Source organism: Heterocephalus glaber, unplaced genomic scaffold (assembly GCF_053883595.1).
Source record: "Heterocephalus glaber isolate CG9 unplaced genomic scaffold, H.glaber_assembly_v1.0 deba00001538, whole genome shotgun sequence".
NCBI lineage: Eukaryota > Metazoa > Chordata > Mammalia > Rodentia > Bathyergidae > Heterocephalus > Heterocephalus glaber.
Genome location: NW_028258333.1, coordinates 1,174,203 through 1,199,798, shown reverse-complemented (window position 1 = coordinate 1,199,798; position 25,596 = coordinate 1,174,203). Strand labels below are relative to the sequence as shown.

General features: G+C 43.8%; 1 protein-coding gene across 6 annotated transcripts in view; it reads left to right on the top strand.

Moving 5' to 3' along the window:
- Ctnnd2 (catenin delta 2) overlaps window positions 1-25,596 on the top strand; it is an 871,879-nt gene that overhangs the window by 738,400 nt on the left and 107,883 nt on the right. For 5 of the 6 annotated variants that reach the window (XM_004845189.4, XM_004845188.4, XM_087189426.1 and 2 more), the window contains 2 exons: window positions 4,923-5,108; window positions 17,735-17,908. In XM_004845189.4, coding sequence (XP_004845246.2) covers window positions 4,923-5,108; window positions 17,735-17,908 — 360 coding nt within the window. The remainder of the gene's footprint in view (window positions 1-4,922; window positions 5,109-17,734; window positions 17,909-25,596) is intronic. The other variant, XM_087189427.1, reaches the window with a different exon arrangement.

Sequence of the window (25,596 nt, the reverse complement as noted above, 5' to 3'; positions counted from 1 at the left end):
TTCACAAGTCAAAGATGGAAAGGACTTTTCCAGGGTTTGGGTTACCTTGTCTTGTTAGTTTCAGTTCATACTCAATATGAATTTATAATTTCATAATATCCTGACACAAGCACAGAGGTACCCAAACTTGTGAAGGAATACGTGTGATAAACGTGGTGCTTCACTCATAAGCTCCTCATGAGCCACCCACCCTGACTGACGTTTGGGGCCGAATGGTTCTTCCAACTAAGGGACTGGGGATTGTGGGGTGTTGCAAACCCCCAGCCTGTACCACCAGACACAGGTGGAGGCCCCACCCCAGCCGTCCCACATGTACCAGACCACTGTCCCCAGCCCCGGCCAAGTGTCCTGCCAGGAGTAAAACTGGCCCTGGCTGTGGACCTGCCCTGTAGCCTGTGGTCTGCAGCCAGGCTCAGTCAGAATCGCCTTTGGAGCACTGGTGACTACATCTGCAGACCTGTCCAGTCCCCTGGTCTGCGATCCTTTAAAAATGATAGAATGACTCTTGGTACATCTGGATTAAGAACCTGCCTCTGCAGACGGAGCTTTGAAGTGCACTAATTGGGATTCTGCCATAATGTACAGTAGTTGACATTTCAGATAAAGAGGAGTAAGAAAGATTCTACTCACTTAGCTGTTCAGTGGCCTTGTGGGTGAGTTAGCATAGCACTTCTCCACTTTGGCCACATGTTACAGTTACCGAGAAACTTAGAAAACCACTTCTGCCTGAGCCTTACTCCCCAAAGACTCCAGCCGAGATGCCCTGCGCGACATCTGAGTGCAGGTTCGCTGCAGTCCCAGACACAGCTGCCTTCATATTCCTGCTCCCTGGCTTTGCTCCACTCATTTACCTTATGCTGTTCATTCCAAAGATGGAATATAATGTAATCAAGACTTAAGCATTGCTCTTTGGTAGAAGCCCTTAAGGACCATTTCAGACCTTTCAATATCACGGACAGGAAAATTAATCCCTAAAACAGTGACCAGTCAAAATGTCTTGAGTATTTACAGAGCCCTGTTAGCATAACAGACAAATGACCTCTACAAGAGCTACGGGAGGTAATGGATGGAAGCCGCAGTGTGAGCTTCGGAGCATTCACAGCAGTGGAAGACTGAGGCACGGGGACCCTCAGCCTCTTACCAGGATGGATGCAGAAGAGCTTTAGTGTCATCTGGACCTCACAGATTGAGGACAGTAGAAGTCCATAGCCTCATGCTCTGGCTGTGTTCCCCTGCCACCAACTCTGGGGTCAGAGGCGATCTTCCGGAGCCTGGCTTGAGAACCAAAGCACAGACATCTCTTTCCTCTGAGGTCTCATTTGGTCACATGTTCGATACTCTTGGAAGACTGTAGAGATTGTCTGTTCTAATATCCACATTTCCCCCCAAAGAGGAAGCTGAAATTGTTGGGTGTTTCAGGGCTGGAGTCAAAAGGCCCAGACGTCCCTGGTGGGTAGGAAGAGCATGGAACTGGCATTGGATGGAGTGCGACAGTGCTCTCCCCACCTCCAGCCCAAGTGATGCCAGCGCTGAGACCTGGAGGATGAGCATCACTGGACGCCCGGGCTATTGACAGGATCGGAGGCGGCCAATTACTCAGCAGCGTGTTGCTGGCTGCACTGTGCTACTGAGCTTCAACGTATTATTACTGTACCATAATTTCCCACTCAGCCCTCTGCTTAAGCACTTCTGAGTCTTCGCAGTGACAAGTTAGAGGGGAAAAAATAAGGAGGTGTTCTCTTTAAGGCCAGAGAAGTTAATGAATAAAGGAGCCTGGATTCCGTGCGAGCTCCCACCTCTGCTCCTGTAATTGGGACAGTTTGTTGACTGGGTAACATGTGGTAGAGCACTCTACAGACGACTTCCAAATTAGCCCTTTCTAACAGAAAATAAGGCGTCAAAATGACCCTGGTGACCAAGAGGAATGGCCGAAAGTGCTGTTGACGGGAATGGCTGTCGATGTGGTGAGCAAAGCCACCAGCTGCCACTGCCTTGTGCCGGCCTCCTGGCTCCTTCCTGTTTTTTCTTTGCCCCATTCCTTTATAAAAGAGCTCTTGCCTTGGGAACCTGGCTGCACCAGGCCAGACCGCCACACTTGGGGAAGCTCAGTGGGAGGCAGGAGTTCAGTCCCAGGCTGTCCTTCCCTCCCTGTTTCTCCCCCTGCCTCCTTGATCATCTCCAGCTGTAGGTAGATTAGGAAGCATTTCTCCGAACTGCAGATTTAGGCCCCAAAAGTCTGTTAAACAAAAGAATGGCGAAGCCCCTGGGGAAGACAACAGCTGGAGGAGAAGGAAGTTTATTCTCCCGTCTTTGATGTAAGAAAAATCATTTTGAGCTGATTTAAAAATCGCTCTGACTTATGTCATAACATTTTCCTTTCATTGAGAGACTTTTCTGTCTGTCGTGCATCGTTTTGTGTTTACCTATTTTCGTGCTGGGTTTCCTCTTTGATGCTGAGGGGAAATCAAGTTGACACAAAGCCTGTAGGATGAGCAGCCTGTGAAACCTTGGAAATCCTACAAGAAAGGTCTAGAATGGCAAAGGGTCCAGAGAGGAATCCTGAGATTCCCATTTTCTGAGCGCATTTTTCTCTCCCCACAATCAAATAAGGTACACAGGCTGCCTTTTACCGGATTCCAGCCAGGAAAGGGAATCAGGTGGGGGATTAGATCCCGAGGCCCCCAGCCTTCCAGCCCAGAACTGGGACTGCAGGAATTGCCAGAATATGTCAGAGCCCCCTACAGCCCTCTGTAGGATAGAATCAAGTTTCCTGCCTTCAATGCCAGGGGCCAGACAGATGTCTAAAAATGACGACCAAGTTGACATGATCTTTAAAAAAAAACGTAGCTCACTTTAATTTCCCCCACCATTTGCCCTTTTTACAACATTGGGTATTTTATTTCCCTCTTCCCCTGGTGCCAGGTCTTAGCTCGCAGCCTTCCTCTGCAGATGGTCACAAGATCAATGCTGCAGGCTTGGCGGGTGATACACCAATCACAAGTACAGCAGACCCTTGAGTTACCACCAGCCAGACACACAAACAAATTGGGTTACAACCAGAATTTTAGTTTTAACTTATGAACAAAGTCTTGAGTTACCACCCAAAAGCCAGCTGTTTGTGCTTCCAGATGGTCTCAGATACAGACTTAACCCTTACAGAGCTCTGGTAAGAACATGACACCATCCTTTCCTGTGTGAGGTTAACTGAGAAATCCTGGGCCAGTGTCTCTCTAAGGACCCTGAGATCTGCCTGTACACAGGAGAGAGACTCTGAAGGCTGTGTAGAGGAACCTGAGCCTTCATTGACCAACTTGAGTTACAACCAGCCCTTGCAAACCAATTGAGTTCATAAGTCAAGGGTTCACTATATTTAATTTACAATTATCTAATTCTGCCATTGCAGCATGACGGCAGCCATAGGTAATAATAAACACGGGCCACGGTGGGTCCAGCAGTCCATATGTGCATCAAGCGACAGGTTGATTTTGGCCCCTCCTTTTGGCAACCAGAAGTTTTTAGAACTGGTGTTTCCCGGATTCCACACTCCACTTCGGAGGAGACAGCAAATAGTTTTTCAGCAGGCACCGTTCCCAGAGCTATGTCTAGAACTCATTCAGCCTCACAGTCGCCCCAGGGAGCTGATGCTTGATCATCACACCCTGTCTTCAAAGGTGGAAGGAGAGGCACAGAGAGATTCTGCACTCTGCACAAGACCACACAGCTGATTAAACGGCAGAGTCAGGAGAAGCCCAGCCGAGCCCATGGTTCTAAACAGCATGTCTGGCTCTCCAAACTGGGCTGTCTCCCAGCATTAGTAACAGTGCAGACCCTTACTCAACCTTTTCTACAGTCTCACTGTTCTTCCTAGTACTGTTATGATGCACTAGTTTCCTGTTACTGCTGTAACAAATGACCACAAAGTGGATTGTTTAAAAAAAACAACACATTTATTGTCTTACAGTTCTAGAGGCAGGAATCCCAAATGGGTCTTGTTGGGCTAAAATCGGATGTTATCAGAGCTGGTCCCTTATGAAGCCTCTGGAGGAGGCTCCGTTTCCTCCCTACCCCGGTTTCTGGAGGCTGCCAGCGTCCTGGGTAATCCAGATCACCTCCTCATCTGACCGTCAGTCAGTCAGCAGCCTTAATTTCCCCTTGCACCGAGCCTCGCTCATTCCCAGGTTCCAGCCATTGGGGCATGGACACGCTGGGGGGTTCTGCCCAGCATCCCACATTAACCCCAGCCACAGATCCACACAGCAGCCCGGGAATGCCCTGCTGTGATCACTGCAGAAGAGGACCCCGAATCTTAGAAATGGCGGGTGCACCATCCAGAGTCACATAGCTGTCGGAGGCCGAGGATTCTGCAGATGCCCAGCCCTACGACACACACCCTTCGCCACTATTGAATCCCTTTGCTAAGACAACAGGATGCAGCCTATCTCCTGTGACCACACCCCTTCCTTTCTTGGGACAGCCCTGGCTTGCACCTGTTGCTTCTTTCTGTACCATGAAAATGCCCTGGCAGATGGCACAAGTTAGAGTCACCCACCAGCACTCACCAAAACCTAGTACTGTGCTCTTCATGATTCGGACCCCCGAGCCCCATGCAGGCATTGTGTGTAAGTGGAGGAAGTGTGGGACCACTGTGCTTGTAATTCCTCCCCTCTCCCAAGTTCATTTCAATCAGCAGTGACAGATGTTGAGAGAAGTCATTGTCACTGATAAGTCGGTTCTTTGCGGGGAGCGACTCTAAATTCTCTGCATGGTGGCTGTCAAGAGAGCCTGTAGGAGCAGGAGCAAAAATCATGGGGAGAGAAGTGTGGGGGGAAGGCGGATCGCTTTGCCGGCGTGCAGGAGTGGAGCACTGGTTGGTTCTTACAGATTCCTCCTGTTTCCTCTTTTTTTCCTTTTCCGCTCTGCAGACCGTTGAAAACTGTGTGTGCATCTTAAGGAACCTCTCCTACCGACTGGCAGCAGAAACGTCTCAGGGACAGCACATGGGCACAGACGAGCTGGACGGGCTGCTTTGTGGTGAGGCCAACGGCAAAGACACAGAGAGCTCTGGGTGCTGGGGCAAGAAAAAGAAGAAAAAGAAATCCCAGGATCAGGTGATGGTGGATACTCGCAGCTGCATGCAATTATCCCCTTCCCTCGTTAGCACTTGACTATTTCATCCGTATATATAGACGCAGGGCTCTGCAATCACGAAGGCGCCTGCACAGTTTTCCTGCAGGAACTGCACAGCTGAGAAGGTGGAAGTTAAATAACTTCCTCCGTGTCTTGCAGCTGAGCCAAGATAGGAAATTTCAAAATATGAAAAAAGCCATCCTAGCACCAGGCAGCTCTGACATCGCAGCTCTTAGGGCATAGGTAGGGCTGGCACCAATTCTGCCGTGTGTGGATTTGTGTGTCTGCCTGCCCTGCAGGTGGAGGAGGTGCACGGAGTAGGAGAGGTGGAGAAGGAAACCCAGCAGGTATATGACAGCAGGTTTCCAAACTCGAGGTTGTACAGTCTGGCATTCACCCCTGGAAGCGGGATAAGAGAATCCACGGCCCTTCAAACAACATGACCTCAGAACTTTGGCGGTGGGGGATGATTTAGATGAATTCAGGGCACTGCTGCAGGAAAGGGGGCTTCTTCCATGGGAATGGAGGGGCTTCACCTGGTGTGGCTTCGGGGCTCTACTGCCATGCACAAGGCTGACAGGTAGCTGCCTCCTGAGCATGGGAACAGCCCCGCCTACCTCTGCTGAGTGCCTCACCAGCCCAGGAAAGGGAGTGGTGGAACAGAGCTGCCATTCTGCTGTCGCCCCGACTCTGCCACAGGGGACTCCCCATGTCCCCAGACACTGTGGTGGGTCACATGTCCAGCTGCTCACAGACACTGCAGCCCCACGGGGACACAAAGGTTGGACACATCCAGCCACATCCAGTGATCTCCCCTGGCCATGGGGGTCACAGGTCCAGCTATCCCTGGACCCTGTGGTCACACAACCCCTAAGGATGATGCTGACCCAGGATCTAGGATCTGCCTGAGGAAGGGACAGAACCCACAGCTCTCCCTGTCACCAGCATTTGAATTCCAGATAAATATGCAAAAGTATTTGTTTAATTTCGAGCACAGTAATTTTTTATTTGTTTGTTTTTTGAGGCAGGATCTCCCTGTGTAGTCCAGGCTGGCCTTGAATTTACTATGTAACCTAGGCTTCCCTTGAACTCTTTGAAACCCTCCTGCTTCAGCCTCCCAAGTGCTGTGGGATTATAGGTATGCCACCATGCCCAGCCAGCACAGTATTTTGAAAAGCATTTGAGAAATAGTTTTACATGGAGGAAAAGGATTTCTTTTAATTTTTTTAGAAATCAAGATGAATGAGAATCTAGTCTTTTTTATCTATTTACTTATTTACTGCAGTACTGGAGACGGAACCCAGGGCCTCCACGCTGAGCTACTTGCTCAGCCCTTTTTGTTTTTCTTTTCTTTTGGGATAGGCTCTTACTAAGTTGCCCAGATCTGGAACTTGTGATCCTCCTGACTCAGCCTCCCAGAGTACAGGGTTCACAGCTGGGCAGCACCACACCCTATTTAGCAATGTGTTCTTACATTGAATTCCTGAGTCTTCCTCCAGTGCATCAATGTTAGCAGTTCTGGGTTGGGTCCTGAGGTGTTTGCAGCTCCCGAGGTTCACCTGGGTTCCTCCCACGACTTCTGGCTCCACATGTTCAGCTTGCACACGCGTGTTCAGTGCGAGGTCCGCACTCTTCCTGGGTGAGGGTGCCCTGCCCCTGAGAGCTAACCCTGCCCACCTTGTCTCCTTTTGCTCAGATCTGTGTCTCTCATCTTCTCCCTAATGGGAGTGGCCCTATAAGGATTGAGCTGTTATTCTAGGCCACTTAAAAACCTCCACCAGGGGATGCAAAGAGCTGCCCACAGGCGTCTACTGGACATTACCAAGTGCTGCCGGTGTGCTGGTCCTGCCCATCCTTGGGTTTGCACCCGGACCTTCAGGGAGCCGCACTGTCATGGTTCTGAGCAGCCTCACATTCAGATCAGCTTCAGCATGGGCTGGCCAGAGCTGGCAGCTCATTCCAGCCTTACTTCCTGCTGTATTCTGCCGCAGTGGGCCCGGTACCCTCACAGCTTTCCCTGGAAATGTGCATCACACCGTGGAGGACGGCAGGAGGCGTGAATCTCTGCAGGAGCGTGTTGCTGCCCAGTGCCCCTTGATAACACCCCAGGTCTCACCCAGACCCAAGGACTCAGTTTCCTGGGAATCCAGGCAACTCTGGAAGCGAATTTGGGGGTTGCACTAATACAGCATTAGCTCTGGCTGAGAAACTTTTCGCTGAGGTTAAACTCACTCTGATTTCAGGGTTCTGTGCCCAGTATTCGCACTGTTTCATCCTTGTCCTGGCTCTAGTGCTGGTCACGGGTGACTCTAGCAAGATTCTGAGGTTGACTTGGCCTCCTCAATGCTGCCGAGAAACCCTTACTTACACGGAGGGCAGGAGGAGATGATTGGGTTCCGAGAAATGGGCAGTCAAAAGAGAAGGGTGATTTGAGAATCTCGCTCGCCCATATACAGCCCTTCTTTCCCGAGCAGCCCCTCTGTAGAGCCTTGTGTGAGAAATTTCACAGACTTAGGATACTGTTGCCCTCGAGCAATATTTTCTGACATTGATACACTGTTTTCCAAGTTGAGTATAGTAGTTATTAATAGAATGTTACGATTTTCGCAAAAAGTCTAAATGAAAATCTATGATTCATTTGTCCCATTTTTTCTTATGATAGCTTTTAAGGGAGAAAAGTATTTCTTTTAGGAAGTTTTGCTGAAACTGCCATAAGTCAAAATGCATTGCAATATTGTTATTCATGAAGAAGCTTCAAAGTTATGATTTCAACCAAATGATAGTTTTGAAAGGCTTTTCAATGTGCTATAAATTAATACAAAACTATTTTTGAAGTGCCAGAAAATTCAGTATCAAGCTTAATGAGGATGTAAACAGACAACAATTATGCTTGTTTGAAAAACCATTTAGTGTAATTTATCAAGTTCAATGTAGTTTAAAAGTCAAAAGTAGAAACTATCTTGTATGGAAAGACTGATGGGAAGGAGGCAAAGCTGAAAGTCTTGAAGTTTAGGGGAGGAGAGAAGACAGAATATCAGAGGGAAAGAAGGAAAGGAATAGGAGGATGTTACCAAATCCAGCAGGTCGCTGCATGGGAGAGAAGTAAATCTAGGTGGCGCCACCTGCTGGGGAAGGTTGGCATTGGGGCGAGCCTTGGGTCTCCTGAGAAAATGAGCAGGGATTTCCCATAGTGCCTTGCAAGTCACCTTTGCAATGTGAGAGACACGGAGTCTGCAGGAATTCAAGGCAGCTGCTCCCAGTAAGAGGCAGTCAGGGCCCCCATTCATCGCTCTGAACGGGTTGCAGCAGAGTGGGCGATGGAAACATTACCAGGCCTCTTAGAATGAGCGATGACCATCTTTGCCAACACCTGAACCATGGCTTATTTTCAAGGCCTGGAAACCGATTTAACTTGACTAGGGCTTCTGGAGAGCTCTAGGTTTCCAGCTTTGAAGCTGGGCGGATATCATCAGTGTCTTGGGCTCTGCTGTGGGCAGTCGTGGTGTTGTTGTTTCGTTTGATCTTTGTGGTATTGGAGACAGAACTCGGAGCGACCAAGCTGAGACGCCCGCCCAGCTCCCTGCAAGTCGGGTTTCTAAAGACCTTTTAGTATTAGAGCAAATGTGTAATACAAAGGGAGAGGGCACCGTATAAAAACATGTTGGGTATCCAGATACAGAAGTAGATATCGACGTAGATGACAAAGGAGCCAGTGTTGTAACAGGAAGCAAAAGGGATGAAAACCGTTTGTTTAATGTCGGCCCCAGAGCTTGCTCTAGTCTATAAATTTATGTTGACTCTTACACTTAGCATTGGTATTTTGAACCTTAGAAAAATACTATACCATTCTGCAGGTCGGCTTTAGTTATAAGAAAAATCCCAAAAATGTTTCCTTCCAAATCCTTGAGAGGGATTTGTCTATGATACAAAAGTACAAGGTGTTATCAACAAATGCAGTGAATATTTAAATTTTTATTTATTCCAGTGAAATACAAGCCATTAGTCCCCTTCAAAACACTCCCTTTTGCTTTGAACACGTTTATCCTACCTTCTTGCCACTTTTTGTGCAGTTCTGGAATCCTCTTTCACGAGCGTCTCTTGCTGTGCTGTCGTGGTTGCCTGGATGTCCCGAACTGATTAAAACCATTTCCCTTTCGTGGTCATTTGGACTCTGGGGAAGAGCCAGCAGTCGTACAGTAACCGGTCTGGTGAACAGATGGGTGATGACACACCGTAATGTTTTACGAGCTGCCTTTCCCTGGATCGCACTTGGCAGCAGCAGTCACTGTTCTTTTGATCACACCTTATAAAGACACTCGTGAGCGAGGACTTCCAGAAGTGCTCTACCAAGTGCCGAGAATGCTGGGATAAGTATATTCCAAGTGAGAGGATGTACTTCGAGGGGATTCATGGCAAGGTGTCTTTTCGTGTAATAAGTCTTTTTACGTAAACACACCCTGCATTGTTTCATCATCCTCTGTATGTCATATTCCTGCTTTTATTTCAAGAATGGTTGCTATTCAAACCACCAGAGCCTGCAGACTGAGCCTCCAAGTGCAGCTGTGTTTGATACCTGCCTGCCTCACCCTCTGGTCTGAAAGGACTTGGCAAACTCATTCGTGGCCAAGACTGTGCTCGGTGTCTGTTGGAATTATAAGAATTTCCTAGGTCCCCTAGCCTGTTTCAGGCAAAACCTACCCAAGCAGAATGCATGTCTTGTGCCAAGAAGGTAGCCTTGCCAGGAAGGATCCTGGCCCTCAGCCGGGCTTTGTGCCAGCAGCCTCTCAGCTCAGGGCAGGCACCATGCTGAGGACTGAGTCCAGGAAAGTGCAAGGAGATACAACTACTACATTTGCTTTTTGCATCTTTTGAAAATGTAAGGAGATTTGGATGGCTCAGGACCCTGTGATGGCTCAGGACCCTGTGATGGTGTCCAGTGTGCCCCGGAGAACGGAATACTATCCTCCTAGTGCTGACCATGGCCAGGGCAGCCCTAGGCCCAAGGCCCACGCAGAGAGCCCAGCCTGAACGGAGAAGCCTCCTGAGAAAAAACAAACAAAATGAGCAGGATCCATGAGAAATCAAAGCCTGTCTCTAAGTTTTTGAAATTTAAATAGCTTAAAAATATATGTATTCACAGACTCCAGACGTGATTTTGCTCCAGTAATTTTATCTGATAGATTTTCTCTCATAATAATCTTTGCTTCACAAATTAGTGCATTGTAGTCAAATGAAGAGAGAACATTTTGCTCTTTTTTCAGCCTCTTTCTTAGGTTAGAGATGCCAAAGGCATAGATGAGTACAAAGCTTCGACCTTCTAGGGTAGTTTGTCACTGCACGCAGGGTGACCTCTTTCTGGAAAACAGCCCCGTCTCAAGAATGAGCATTACCTGGTGAGCCCATCCCTCTTCTTTGCAAATTAGATTGTTTCCAAACTTTCACTAATAGAAACTGTAATAAACATCTGAGTAGTTAAATCTCTCTTACCTCCTTAATCGTGTCTTACGGATGCATTCTTCAAAATGAACTATCTAGGCCAAATGAATGTTTTTTGAGGTTTTGGATACACAGAACAAAATTAATCTTAATCACTGTCAGTGACAGCTGAAGTGTATAGATTTGGTGTTTTATTAACACCTTATGGATTTGCCTTCTCGACATGGATGCTCTTAGGTTTTCATGTCCTCCTGTCACCCATTCCTTTTCTTTTATCCATACAGTTTTCCTTTCCCTGTTTGTGACCACCCTTTCTCTTTCCATGCTCAGTGCCATTTCCTCTCTAGCCATCTGCTTCTTTCAGCTGCTGCTCACTCGCCTGCTCGTCTGGCTGCTTCCAGGCTGGTCTCGCCTGGCCCTTGCCCCGGCACAGGTGGGGAGCTGGTTGGTTCACCCTGCTACAAGCCACACGCACCTGCACGCATCTGCTGCAGTCCTGTGCAGCAACTGCTTCTACCCATGAACTAAATTCTTTCTCCTTCCAGTTGCACTAAAAGTGCTGGTCTTTTACTTTAGGCAAGTTTGCAGACTTAAAGCTCTATTTCAGCTGTTCCATTTGGGTTCCTGATCACACGTTACCACCTCATAGTCCACATGTCAGAACTCGCTGTCACAGACCATTAGAGCAGGCTTTGCCAGCGTCGGCACAGGAGGTATTCAGGCCGATAATTCTCTGATGTGGGTCTGTTCTGTTCATCATAGGAATCAGCATCCCTGACGTCTGCCCACCAGACTCCCTTAGCACCTCTTCCCAAGATCCCTGCAGACCTACACAGTTGCCCCCTGTTACCCATCTGAGCCCAGCTGAGCCCAGACTGTCTTGCCAGAGATGAATCACCGAGCACACAAAACCACAGGGTTATCCGAAGGACACAGGCACATCAGGGACATAGAAACCAGACCACAGGGGGACCACAGCCCAGGTTTCCCTAGAGGAGGATGGGATGGTAGGAGCAGAGAGAATTCCCCATGACAGTGGTGCCACTCCAATCTGTCCCATCACAGAGACTAGAGAAGGGACAGGTGAGCCCAACAGAAAACACTGGATCCCAGTTCTTCTTTAATGCTCCTTTTGAATCTCTCAAATGCTAAAATCCTCTGCCTTCTGCAAGGGAGCCTGCAGAGAATGCAGCACCTCTGACACCGAGCTGATTGACCACCAGCCCTCCTCTCCATGCAGTCTCAGCCCCAGGGGCCTCAGGGGCTGCAGAGCAGGGCTTGGGGAATTCACACACCTGAGCTGCCCTTGTTTTTGAAACTCCAGAGAATCAACACGAAGAATCATTTCTCTTCTGTTACTTGGAAACTTAAAGACCGGTCTCCTCTAAACTCCACCCCCAAAGGCTGGAAGGGGTCCTGAAACGCTGTGTGGACAAAACCACCTGTCTCTCTGCCATTCAGAGCAAGCCAAGCAAGGGCAGCAGACAGATGACGGACTTGGGATTTGATTGGTTTTTTTCCCAAAGTACTTAGTGCTGACTGCAGCCTAATTAAACCAAAAACTCTGCCTCCAGGTTTACCAACTTAGAGACCTCTTCGCCTCTATTTGGCAATGTGCGATTTCCCCTGGGAAGGAAGAAGGGGATCTTAAAGTGGAGAGTATTCCCCTGGTGCTGCAGGTTCCCTCCCTTTATCTTGCAGCATTTCCTGTCTGTTGTTTGTGTCACTGAAGCTCCTTTTTAAAAAGTTACCCCTCGCCTTTGTAGTGGCCGTGAGGCATCCTAATTGGTAGAGAAATCTGGGGACTGAACTGAATGCAGGTGGCAGGATCAGTCTTTGCTGCTTATGTTTCCGAGACAGAGCTCATCAGGAAAAGTTGTTTTCTGAGTGCAGCCTTGCCTGGCTGACACCCCTGGAAGAGAACTCCTGGATTCTAACACTTCTCCCAGCGGAAGTCTTGTCCCCCCTCAGCAAATGCTTCCTGATTTGTCCCTGTGGTACCCAGCCCTGGGTGTTGGAGACCAGAGGCTGGGGCCATTTGTAAACTAGTTGTGGGGGAGGTGAAGCTGTAATTCTGCTCCTCATTCAACAGGGCCTCTTACCAAGGTAGTAACGACATCATCCCGTGAGTCCATACCACAAGGGACTCTGGGTTTACAGAGTCACTTTGTAAACTATACCCGTATCCTTTTTTTTTTTTTTTTTAGACAGGGTCTTACTATGTAGCTCAAGCTGGCCTTGAGCTCACTATGTAACCCAGGCTGGCCTCAAACCCACAGTGATCCTCCTGCCTCAGCCTCCTGAGTGCTGGGATCACAGGTGTGCATCACCATGCTCAGCAGTATATCGATGTCTTGACCTGTATTTTTTTCACTTCCTGACTTTTATCCCTAGGTTATGCAATTCTCTTCATATAAGGAGCAAATGTCTTTCACCATTCTATCCTCTAGTCAACTGAGATAGAAATTTTTTTAATTGAATTTGAGCCCTTGTAAGGAAACCGAAAGTATTTTTAATGTTTTTGAATTCTTAATTTGCACATAGTTATACACATTTATGGAGTTCAGTATAATAGTTCAATACAAATGTGTAATGTGCAATGATGACAACATAATTGGTATAGCGGTCACATCAAACGTTTTTCATTCCTTTGTGTTGAGAACATTTATAATCCTATTTACTAGCTATTCTAAAGTATGCAAGTGATTGTTGTCAACTGCTGTATATTGTGCTGTATTAAATATTAGAAGTTATTACTTCTATCCAACTTCACCCCAGGACCCATAACCCATCCACACATTGAAGATAGCACTACTCTTGCTTCCTTCTTAAGCAGGCATTTCTTTGGAGGGATGTGCTCCTCTTTTACTTTGCTGTCTTGATTATAGCTGGGATTCCCCTGCCCTTTTTTTTTAACTTGTTATTTTTATTATCCCATGTTTGTACATGATGACATTCATTGTGGGGAGTTGTTCATAACACATCTTAACTGTTTCCATTCTTGCTGACATTTCTTGCAATAGTCAACACAACCATATCAAAAAACATCATGTCTAAATGTGTAACTTGGAAAGTTTGTTATTCTCTTGAATATTGCCTTCTGGATGGGAGAATACATACTTTCAGTTCTACAATTTTAGAAGTTGGATGTAATAAATGGTTTGACTTTTTTAAATCAGTGCTAGCTGTACAGCCATACATGTGGAGCCAGTCAAGAAACTGCTGATAATATATTATTGACATATTGGAAGTGACAAAAACTATTCTGTGCTGTACAGTCCACAGAATTTTCCATGCATCCATTGCTGTCTACCAACCTGTCCCCAATGGAGTTTCCTGGCAGGAAGGTCATGTGTAGGGAGAGGGTTCTCTAATAGGAAATGTTTTGTTGTTGCTTACTATATCAGCAAAAAAAAATTTTTTTTGGCTATAACCCACTTAATTATTAGCTTTTTGAACTCTAAATACGTGTGTAAAAGCCTAAATTCCTATAAATAAGACAATGAGTAAGAGGAGTGTTAACACTAGAAGTACATTCTCTGGTATTTTACCTGCTTAGCAGCATTTGAATGCCTCCCATACAAAATAATCTGAACATTTAAGTGCTACCTTAAGAATCTACTACTGCTACAACATTTGTGAGTTTTATTTGTTAAAAAGTGACAGATAAAAATAAACATGTCATACGAAATTTCAGAACATTCACTTAGCTCTCCAGCCGAGAGAGAGAAACTCTGGGGAAGGAGGAGAACATGATGAAATCCCATGAAAAGCCTTTTTAAGTGACAAATACCTTTCTTCTCCTAATTTTGTTTTCCCTTTGTCTACTCAGCTTGATTTTTAAACTGTAGCCCATGGAATGGATGTGTGTGAAAACCTGATCATACAGATAGATATATTAGAAATATTCTTCTGATTTTCCCATGTTGATTTCCCACAAATACTTTGTTTCCTTAGTTGGACCATTTTCTTTGTAACACAGAAGTTTCTCTGTCCTAACTCCATAGCATGTTACTCTATTATTTTCTTATTTCAGACTCTTAAAGAAATTTTGGTTCAAGATATGGTCAAGAACAGAGTTTACAAAAGGTTTATGAATGTAATCCTATGCTCTAAAGAGCTAAATAGCTGTGTGGCTGGTATTTTTCACGTGTTAAATATTTATCCACTACTTGCCTTCACTCAGTGATCCAGTTCTGTAGAAATGTTAGAAAAGAAACATCCTATAAATGAATTGTCTCCATTTTGGTAAAAGAGTTTCACATTGCACAGTTTCTCCTAAGTTCTCACTTAGAAAATCATTCGCATTAAGAGTTTGCCGGTGAGCCCTGGGCAGTGAGGCACACGGGAATCACAGCACCCTGCAAGGCTGAGGAAGGGGGTCGGCAGTTTTGAGACCAGCCTGGGCAATTTAGAGATTTAGCAAGACCCTATCACAAAATGAAAAACAGAAAAGGGCTGGGGATAAAGCTCAGTGTGAAGACCCTAGGTTTATGCCCAATAGTAAATAAATAAATGGGAAAAATAGGAACAAAAACAAAAAGGAAAGGGTTGCTTGTGCAGAGCTATCTCACCGACACCAGTCAATCCTCTCCTCACCATCACCCTTTCCTTCTCCAAAGCTGCTTAGCCAGACAAAATAACATTGGGGTGTCACTGTGTTAATAGGACCCTTCAAGACGACTTCCAACCATTTTCGTTGGAGAAAAGCTCTTTTTCGTGGAGATTGATACCTCCCGCCACTTCAGCCAATAAAAATGTGAATAAAGGACCTAGATACATGTCGGATACATTGTCTGGCTTTGAAATCGTTCTTTTTCTCTAGGCACCATCAATGTTCTGAAACAGCGAAGTCTCTTTGGCCTCCATGCCTAGCTGCTCTATATCCATAGTTGTGCTTCTACTTCCTTCAGATCCTCTTGTTAACCATTAAGAAATGATTGTAATAAAAAGTACCGAAGAGTTACGTGGATGATCTGTCAGAGCAGAAGGAAATTGTCTTTTGGTTTAACCATGTATCCTGCTTTATTTCGAAAAAGTTAGAAAGGTACAGGACAGTACCTAGTAAACAATAACATGGCCGCTCTTCACTCTCCTCAGACTTGAGCTGTCACTTTGCAGTGAGCTCCTGATCACAACTGCTGTCAGCCTCCTGCAGTCACATTAGCGTGCACACCAGAAATCTCATCCATGCTGAGCTGAAAGTTCATATTCTGTTTTGTTGGGATATTATTAGATGTTTATATGAAAATGGCAGTTTAGATGTTGAAGAAGATGGCAAAGTAAAAATTGAAAGTAAAAAAAAAAAAAAACGAGTGAAATGTTTTCCTGTTTCTTGTTATATGAGCACAAAACCTCCCTCCAGAAACTGGTTTCCTTTGGGAAGCCACTGTTGCTACTGCGTCATCATCCAGCTTGACAAAGCCACAAAACGACTGCTATCATTTCCTAGTGCTGTCTTTCTGGGAAGTTCAGTAACTAAGTCTCCAATAATGATCCAGGTGCTGTGTGACAGGGCTGATTCAATTTATTTTTAATATTTATAAGACAGGTGCTGGCTTCATAGGCAGATAGGCTGTTCACAGGTGCAGTCATTTTACAACCTTGTTACAAAGTTGCAGTTGAATGACAAGCTCACTGATGATGCCCTAATGTGCTGTCCAATGTCTGTCCACAGGATGTTCATTCATGGCTGGCCTTTGACCTAAACTAAGCTATGTTATAATTGAGAAGAAGACAGGCATATTTTATTTTTCTCTTGGAAAATAATGACATTCTGAAATTGTTTGTGGCAGTTAAATAACTTTATAGTATCTGTAGTAACATTTCCATTTTTGTGTTGCAAGGATAGGAGACAACCTTATATTTTTTCCAGTGAAATTTTCAAAACTAAGGAATTTAGATTGTGAAATAAAGTTTTGTTTTCACATTTATTCCCACATTTATATACACCTGCATACATATGTTTGTACATAAAATATCTGCGAGAAAGTGTAGGGTATATATTTACATTATATTTTAAGTAATTATTAAGGAACATAAGTAAGCTAAATAGCTTAGTATTCCCACCTTTAAATTATAAAAAATTGTTTTGTTTTACTATGATTTTTCTCAGAAGTGAATATGGCTATATTATTTCTAAATATACAGTATATTTTATTTCTATCCTCATTATATTCATTTTTTATTTTTATAAAGGATAAAAACTTCATGTAATCAAAGATCAGAATCATTTCCATTTTAATATTCTTAAAAATATAAGAATGATAAATTTAAAATATAGGAAAAAAGAAAGAAACATTTTAGTAATGCATTTTCATTATTATTAACAGGCTTTTTATAATAAGGCATAAAGTTCCATACTTTGTTCATGTAACTTTTATTGTTATCATTTTTCCAAATGATAACTTGCTAAAGTCCTCATAACTGTTATTTTTAATGTGCTTATTCTTTTGTGCCCATAAGCCATAATTTCAGAAATTATGTATAATTAATTTTTAATTACACATTCCCCCATTATTCATTATATCCAATTCAGAGCAAATTTAACTATCAAGATTACTATGTAATCTACATTTGCCTGCAGCTCATGTCCATGCATCTAATAAACCTTTGCAGTTTTCCATCTTTCATTCATTCTGTCATTTGTCTGTCGGAAGCAATGATGGTACCCAAAGTCAAACAGATATTCATCTTACTAATTATATAGGAATGATCACAGTTAGGCATAGGAATTGTACATAAGTAACCATAGTTCTATATAAGAAGTGAAGGCATTTCAGTGTTGGTAGCTACCATGCAACAGCTGATGTGTGCTATTTATAAAAGATGTTTCCTTGATTGTAGCCTCCTGCTACCCAGCCACCCTAACCTGTCTGCGCTCTCACTTTAGAGTAGATTGTGTTAGAAGTCCTTTCAGGCGGTATAACCCCTCCGCTGGGGTTCCAGTCACTTCTGCGCATGCTTCAGTCCCCTTCAGTCCCCTTCTCCTCTGCCATAAGCTCCCTGCAGCAAGAATGGCCCTCTAGCCAGGGTGGCCCTCGTACTGCTGACCATCTGTGCTACTGATGTTCTACAGATGCTGTGATGTGTGCCTGTGATGTGTGCAGAAGGCAACACCTGGAGCATGAAGATGTTAAAGGTGTTTACTCTCTCGTTTTTCTTCCACCAGTGGGATGGAGTAGGACCTCTTCCAGACTGTGCAGAACCACCAAAAGGGATCCAGATGCTGTGGCACCCATCCATAGTCAAACCCTACCTCACGCTGCTCTCTGAGTGCTCAAACCCAGACACGCTGGAAGGGGCAGCAGGCGCCCTGCAGAACTTGGCTGCAGGGAGCTGGAAGGTATGGCTAGTTCATTGCAATACAAAAGAAATCTGGAATGATGAGCGAGTCTTTAGGATATGATACAAGTGTAGTTGTGAGAAAGCAATTCTGGTAAAGAATTTTAGGGCATTAGAGAAAAAATTAGTACGTTGAGTGTTTGGACTTAGGAAGGTATCACTTTAAAGATGTTTTCTTATGATCTCAGGGGTCCTTAAAGACCATCATCAACACGGAGGAGTAGATGAGAGTACAGTCACTGAAAATGCTGTAAAATGCTTAGTGTTCTCTGTGTACAGCTGAGCTGCTCCACTTTCAGGCCTGACTGTGATTTGTTGATGTTTTCAAGGCTCTCTTACTGCCTGTTAAGGAGGTGGATCTCCAGACATCCTGAATCAAAACCCATGTGAATGCTTAAATTGCTGTACCAAGTTCCAGTCCCCAAAGAAGAAAACCCCTTGCATTTTTAAGTCACAGCTTCCAGGAAAGGATATTGCTGTCATCTGTGGCAAAAACGTTAGAGCAGATGTATGACGCGAGACGACAGAGAGAGCCAGTTTCTCTGAACCTTCACAGACTTACAGTGTTTCGTGTTGATCTTCACAGAACTTCTCAGAGCCTTTAGTTTGGGTAGAAGTGATTCACTGTAACAAAGAGTCCCAAGTACGGTCATGGAGGTCTTACTACGTAAAAATGTGTGACCGCTGTTAGAAGAAGGAAGACACATGGGGAAACTGTCCAGAGAGAAAATAAAAAGGGTTTTTATTTTGCCATCATGTTCCATCCACGTACTATCCAAGCTCAGGGTCTGGAACACTCATAAATCACTCTCTTCTCTGACATCTGTCCTCTTCAAAATGGTGTCAGCGTTGACACATAGCCGCAGATAATGTTCAGGAGCTCAGGGCCACACTGTCACACAGACTAGCCTCAGCCTTGCTGTTTCACGCGCGTGCGCTTCTGCCTACACCCTCTGATGTCTGCTTTCTCCTCCTCGCCTCCCTCTCTTTTCCTCTGTCGTTTCTTCATCTCCCGCATGGCAGTGCAGTTACAGCACCTCCTTCTGCCTTGGTGACATCGGGGCTCTCGGGCCCAGCCCCTGACAAAGTCTGTGTAGCCATCTGCTGACACGTGAGCAGGCTCCTCTCTCCAGGATGAACCCAGTTGTCCCTTTCCTTCCCGACCCTAAGCCATCTCCAGTGCTTCTACCCAAAGCATCCAGGGACTGGAAGTGCAGAAGTCTCTTGCTTTCAATCAGATTGGTGGAGAAAAGTTTCAAAAGCAGCCTCACAGCAGGCGGGCCGTGACCTCAGGTAGCCAGGATGGGGTCATCATAGAAATCAGTTCTCTGAAGTAGACCTCCGATCTTGGGCCCCTTTAAGCTTAGCTCAGTTCTAGGAAGCTCTGACTCCATTCCCACATCAAACCAAGGCTCTGCCTGTTCTGGGCATCGATGTCACCTCTTGGGGCTCATCTGTGTCATCTTAAAAAGAGATCAACCTCGTGCTCTGTCATGGCACAGGGTGCAAGGGTGGGAGCAAGATGTTGGCCCAAGGGGCTGTCACTGTGTGGGGCCATGAGCACACACATGCTGCGAGTCCCCACCCCACTCCCCTGCCTCGTGTCGCTAACTGGATTGTCATGGAAAAGTGGGCTCTGGGTGGTTCTGACCCATATATGATGGTGGCAAATCAAACGTGCTACTCCGAGACATTCTTTGTTATTTTTCCAGCTATTACGTTCCTTGAGAGTTACTTGGGTCCTTATTGTCACGATTTAAACATGAAGCAAGGCCTTTGGGCTCTAGACAGTTTTGACGTAATACCTCAGCTTTATAGCCCTGTATTCCATATGTTCCACACTTTGAGAGGAGATAGGAATGATATGTAAAATACCCCAATCAAACTTCTAGAGTTGAAAATATAATGTCTGAAACCAAAACTACATGGAACAAAATTATCAACACCTTAAATAGTGCAGAACAACAATTAGTGAACGTGAAGTTAAGGACTGCTCTGCATCTAAACACCAGATTCAAGATGAGTGTCAGCAATTATGCATTCTTGCATTTGCACCTCAGGCCCATGCAGAGCTCCTAGGACTGTCCCCTGGAAGGGAGTCTGGTGCCTGCACCCGTCGTGAGCAGTCCAGTCTCACTTATCTCTTTGAACCCCACTATTTGGCCTGTGCTTTGCTGACAAAATCATCTATCCACATGTCTTTCTCTACAAACATCTATCGGTCAGTAGAAACTTATGAGCCAGGCATCCTCAGATGATCCCATTTTATGACCCTTGACTTGGTTCTTTGATTCTGATGGAAGTGTAATATGTAATATAAAAATGATAGGAAGGAGTCGTAGGAAAACCACTTTTTTTTTCTGGGTCTGGACTAAGGATGCCCAGGAGGCTGAGGATTTCAGTAGCGCTGCCCAGCCCTGCAGGCCACAATGGCCAATGTCCTGGGTCGGCTCCTGGGCATAAGGTCTCAGGGCAGCTGGGTCGGCAGAGGAAGGCTGCTGAGGTATATCTGAGTTTTTAGATATGAGGAGTAAGAGACTGTTTTTTATATTTTTCAAATTCTCCTGCTTTGGGTTACACAATGTCAGTTATGAAAGAAGTATGAGGATCGCTCTTTCTGGAGGTAGCATTCTGCTGACTGTTTTCAGCACAAAAATGAATTTGGGCCAGCATAGTTATCCCCAGCATAGGATCCATGCCTGTGTATCCAGAGGATATTTATTTTATAAATTTTTCCATTCAAAATAGAGACTATTGAGAGAGAGGCAGAAAGAAAGAAAAAGAAAGGGGGGGGGGAAGGAAGGAAGAAAGAAAGAAAGAAAGAAAGAAAGAAAGAAAGAAAGAAAGAAAGAAAGAAAGAAAGAAAGAAAGAAAGAAAGAAAGAGAGAAAGAAAGAAAGAAAGAAAAAAGAAAAGAAAGAGGCAGAAGATCCTGGAAGAGCCAAGTCAACATCACAGGGCTGTCCTGTTATAGACACAGTTTAGCACCTGTGGCCACTGGATTCCCCTGTTCACATCAGATTTTAGGTAACAAATAAGAAATTCTAGGAGGTTCACTTCTAACTAAGCAGGCACACATACCTAAGATGTACCATAGAAGCAAGAGTTGATGCCCTGATGGAAAAGAGAAATGACAAAGGGTTTTTTAAGTAAATATAATGACTCAAGAAGAGAAAAATAGCAGAGGTCTTCCAAGAGCTGTACCATATCTGCTATATTAATAGTCATATTGATGACTTTCTGTCACCAAGAAAATATTAAATTATTACTAGTAAATTTTGCAGGATAGAAAGCATTTTAGAAACGTTTATATCCCAATGACCAAAGTTGAATTTTGACTCTCAGGATGTTGGTATTGTAAGTACTGCTTGCCTAATAATTCTAGGCAAATGGGGCTTGCTAACAAGTATTTCTGTGTGTTTATAAATATATGCATGCCTACATAAGAGGTTTCTTACCAAAATACAAATATGCAAGCTTGTACACGATCACATTAGCACAAAGTATGGTATAATTTATTAACTTACTATATTATATGGGAAGGAATGTGAACAATTCTTAGAGAAGATTGAAAATTTTGATTAAACCAAACACTGATAAATTATTATGACTTCAAGAAATTGAGAATGACTCAAACACAAACCAAGTGAAAAAGTCTTTACTTTAACAGCCATAATTTCATGTAGCAACTCCCCACACCAAAAGAAATGTAATCATTATGCACTATAAACATGTACTAATGAAAAATAAAAATTGAGAAAAAAACATAATTTCAAAAAAATCTTGAATGATCAAAATCCTGACTTAGGATGTATAATGGTACAGACTTTCATGCTGACAGAGTCGCCATCAGAAATCTAGAGTTCAGAGAATGCGTTTTTATAGCATCTGTCAAAATGTAGTGGTATTTTTTTAGTGTCCTCAACTTTTTACGACCCAACAAACAAGAATGTAGAGGTAAAACACCAGAATTTTGCATGGAGACAGCATTTTATGGACCTCATGATCTGAAACAATAACTTCCTTTTATGGGAAGGGCCTGCAACAGTTTTTCTGTGACTAAGTGACTAGCAAACTAATCTTCATAAGGGCTCCAAACACTTTTTAAACTTTAAAATACTCATGGCTTGGTTTATGAGCATCTGAAGAAGAAGATAATGGCATTATGCAGAAGCAAGAGGATAAATATTCTTCATAGCTGGCTTGGATTTCAGTTAACTTTTTCTCATTTACAGTGTGGTGATTTTGTTTGTTGCAAACAAAATATTAAATCAACTGGATATAGTAGTTTGAAGATTTCCAAAATGTGATGGAATGCTCTTTCAACTCTTGTTTATGGATTATTTTCACTATAACTGAGCTTTATGAAATCCCAGGGCTGGAACTGTAGAAATACAGCTGTGCTGGCTATGAAAACAAACATTTTAGGTATCTTAGTATTATCAGTTTTACAACTAGACTATGGCTATTCTCAGAGTGTTGTTTGACCATTTATTTTGAAAATTAGATATAATAAAAAAGATGATGATCTCTAAATATTCAAAAAGATGACATGATAGCAACATAGATCTCGTGAAGAAAGAAACAGAATTCCTGACCATATGATCCAACTGAATAAACTGTGTAAAAGAACTGGGAAATTTGAGACTTGTCCTTAGAGACAGAGAGAACAGTCTAGAGAGGGACACTGACCATGGCATAGCTTAGCACATAGTGTGTCATGGTGAAAGTGAACCAGGGCAGATAGGTGGAGTGCAACAAATAAAAGAATCATCGTTTGACATCTTTGTCAAAGGTATTTGACAAATTGCCTTTGTCCTAGTTAATAGCATGAGGCAAAGCATGAGGTATAAATGCAAAGAAACAGAATTTTGAAAAATTATGGTGAAGATGGGTCATGAAGCATTATGCCTAATGGGTAAAAACCAGAGCCAAAAAAAAAAAACCACTGTTATTTGAGGACCCTGCCCCAGTGGCAAGATCCTAGGGGTGGTACCCTCAGAGGTCATATGACCAGCCTGAAGCAGGACAAGAAAGGCCCCTCCCAGTCAGCAGAAGACAGGAAGGGGCATGCCCAAAGTCCAGTCATGACCCCAGCAATTTCTTGTCTGCGAGATATAGGAGGTTGTATTAACACAGAAAATTGTTTGTGTTGTAAATATCATGCACATCCAAGTGAACTATAGGATAGATCTAGTTTTTGAGAGCTTGGCCTTGATTTCATCACTGTCATTGGACAATCTTATTTCTGAAGTCCTAAGTTATAAATCTCTGTTCAGAAGTTTTAGAAACTGCTGAGCTAGAGGAACTTCATTTCCAGTTGAGATGCCAAACTAACCTTCCTTCAAGGAAAAAAGAAACAATAACTGCAAATCAGAATAGATGAAGCAGTGGATTTTTGTAAGATACCAAACATTAGTCCATGAAGAGTAGTGAACCTGAGAAACAGGAAATGAAGACGGTGAGCCCTATGATTCCCAGATCACTGCTTTGAGAGATTGAAAGCCATAGCACAAGGCCTGAGAGCCCATGAAGCCTGCAGATGAACTGCATCTACAAGTTGCAGCTGGGAATCTGAAGAGGTCATGGTGACCAGAGCTCATAGGTCAGAATGCCCATGAGAAGAAAGCCTGACATAGGACACTGCAAAGAGGATTCCCCTGATATCAGTGAACTATCAGCACATCCATGAAGAAAATGTCCAAAGCTGGGGTGGACGACCTGAAATTATAAGAACAGTGATATATGGCTCTCACAATGGGTGAGTGTAGTTTGTGTTTCCAAGAGCCAGACAGGAAAACCTCATAATTTGTGTGCCCTTTGGTAGAGTATGAAGAAGCAACTTGCTTCAGTGTGAATAATTAGCCCTACACTAAATATGCTCTAGTTTTTCCTACCGAGTCAGAAAAGTAAGACCCAAAAGAAACAACAATTGCCAAATAAATGGACTGCACTCTATGTCCCCATACAGACTAGGAATAAAAATGATATTCCTGTTCTCACTTCAGCAGCATATATACTAAAATTGGAAAGCGTTACTCTTGAATACAAGAATATCCAGCACCTAACAAATTAAAATTAAGAATGTCTGATATCCATTTGAAAATTACCTTTTTATCAAGCAAAAGGGAAAGTGTAATCTATAATGAGGAGAAACTGGCTCAGAATTGACAGAGATGTTAGAACTAGCAGGCATGAAATTATTTATAACTGCATTCGCAAGTTCAGAGAGTTAAATAGAAATATAGAAAATATAGAAAAGGATTAAATAAAATTTCTAGTGTTAAAAAATGGTGTTTGAAATAAAAAATACTTGGGATGCAATTAACACCAAATTAGACATTGCAAAAGAAAAGGTTAGTGAACTTGAAGACAGTAGAAACTATCCACAATGAAAAACCAAGACAAAAAGAAAAAGCACAGCTTGTCAGTGAGCATCAGCTGCCTGATATATGCATAATTGCAGTCCCCAAATGAGAGAAGAGATAAAGAGAGGAAAAAGAAAACACTTAAAGGAATATGATTGAAACTTTTCCAAATTTAATGAAAACCACAAACTCACAGATGCAAGAATCCCCGAAACAAGAAATGTAAATAAACTACAGAAGACAAATCCTAATCAAAGTGCTCAAAATTAGTAATAAAAATAAAAATTTTAAAAGCCATCCAATTAATAACAGGCACGGGCCCTGTAAAAAGGAAGGGTGTTTCCCGTCGGCACCATGGACAGCGCACTTCCCATCCACTTCAGACCAGTGAGAAAGGAGGGTGCTTCCAAGGAGCGCTGGAGAAACCTGGGGGCCTGCTGGGCTCTTCACATTCTAAACTGGTTTAGGGTTAGTATCAACCAGTTCAGTATCAAACAACGTGTTCCTAAAGGAAATTTCCAGGCTGCCAATTACACTTAGACCAGTTGTAAATGTATGTATCTCTACATGAAACTCTTGAGTCTTGCTTCAGACCTAGACTAACCTGGGAATGGACATCCTAACCACCAGAGCGGCCACACCAGAGGGAGATTCTAAGATAAACCTTCAGTTGAAATATGATTAGAGCAGTGCTGATTTAGGACTTACCACCTTGGTGTCTTTCTCTTCCAGTCATGGAGAAAAGCAAGCATCTGCCTTAAGTTAAAGGTTCTAGTGCCATACCCAAGGGCCACAGGATTATGGTATTTATTTGACTTTAGGCTCCCAGTGGAGCATGTAGCCTCTTTAAACCCTAGCAGTACTCTTGTGGACATGGTTAGAACTTGCTGGTCCCATTAATGATAGCAGTGGCCTTGACCCTGTTTGCATAGATCTTTTCAGTGGGGAGTGCTGTTCCTAAATAATAAAGCACTTGATGTTGTAAATCAACCAGACATCTTCTTTCATCAATTAAACATTTTTAATCTCCCATTGTAGGCCAGAAAATGGAAGACAATTAAGATAAAGAGATGAATAGGACTTGGTTCCCTTATGGTATAATAAACATGTAGGCAGAGAGTTCAACAAGCCATTACAAATGCTGTGATAGGAGGATGTATAGCTCCAGGGTATCCCTGAGGTCATTCCAACAAGGAAGTGGTGAGGAGGGAGGAAGCACATTCCAGCCACGATGGATAGGGCTAGGCTTCAGTTATTTAGAATCCCTTTAACTACGCTAGCATAGACTATTATTTAGAGATTATGCTAGCTGCTATAACAAA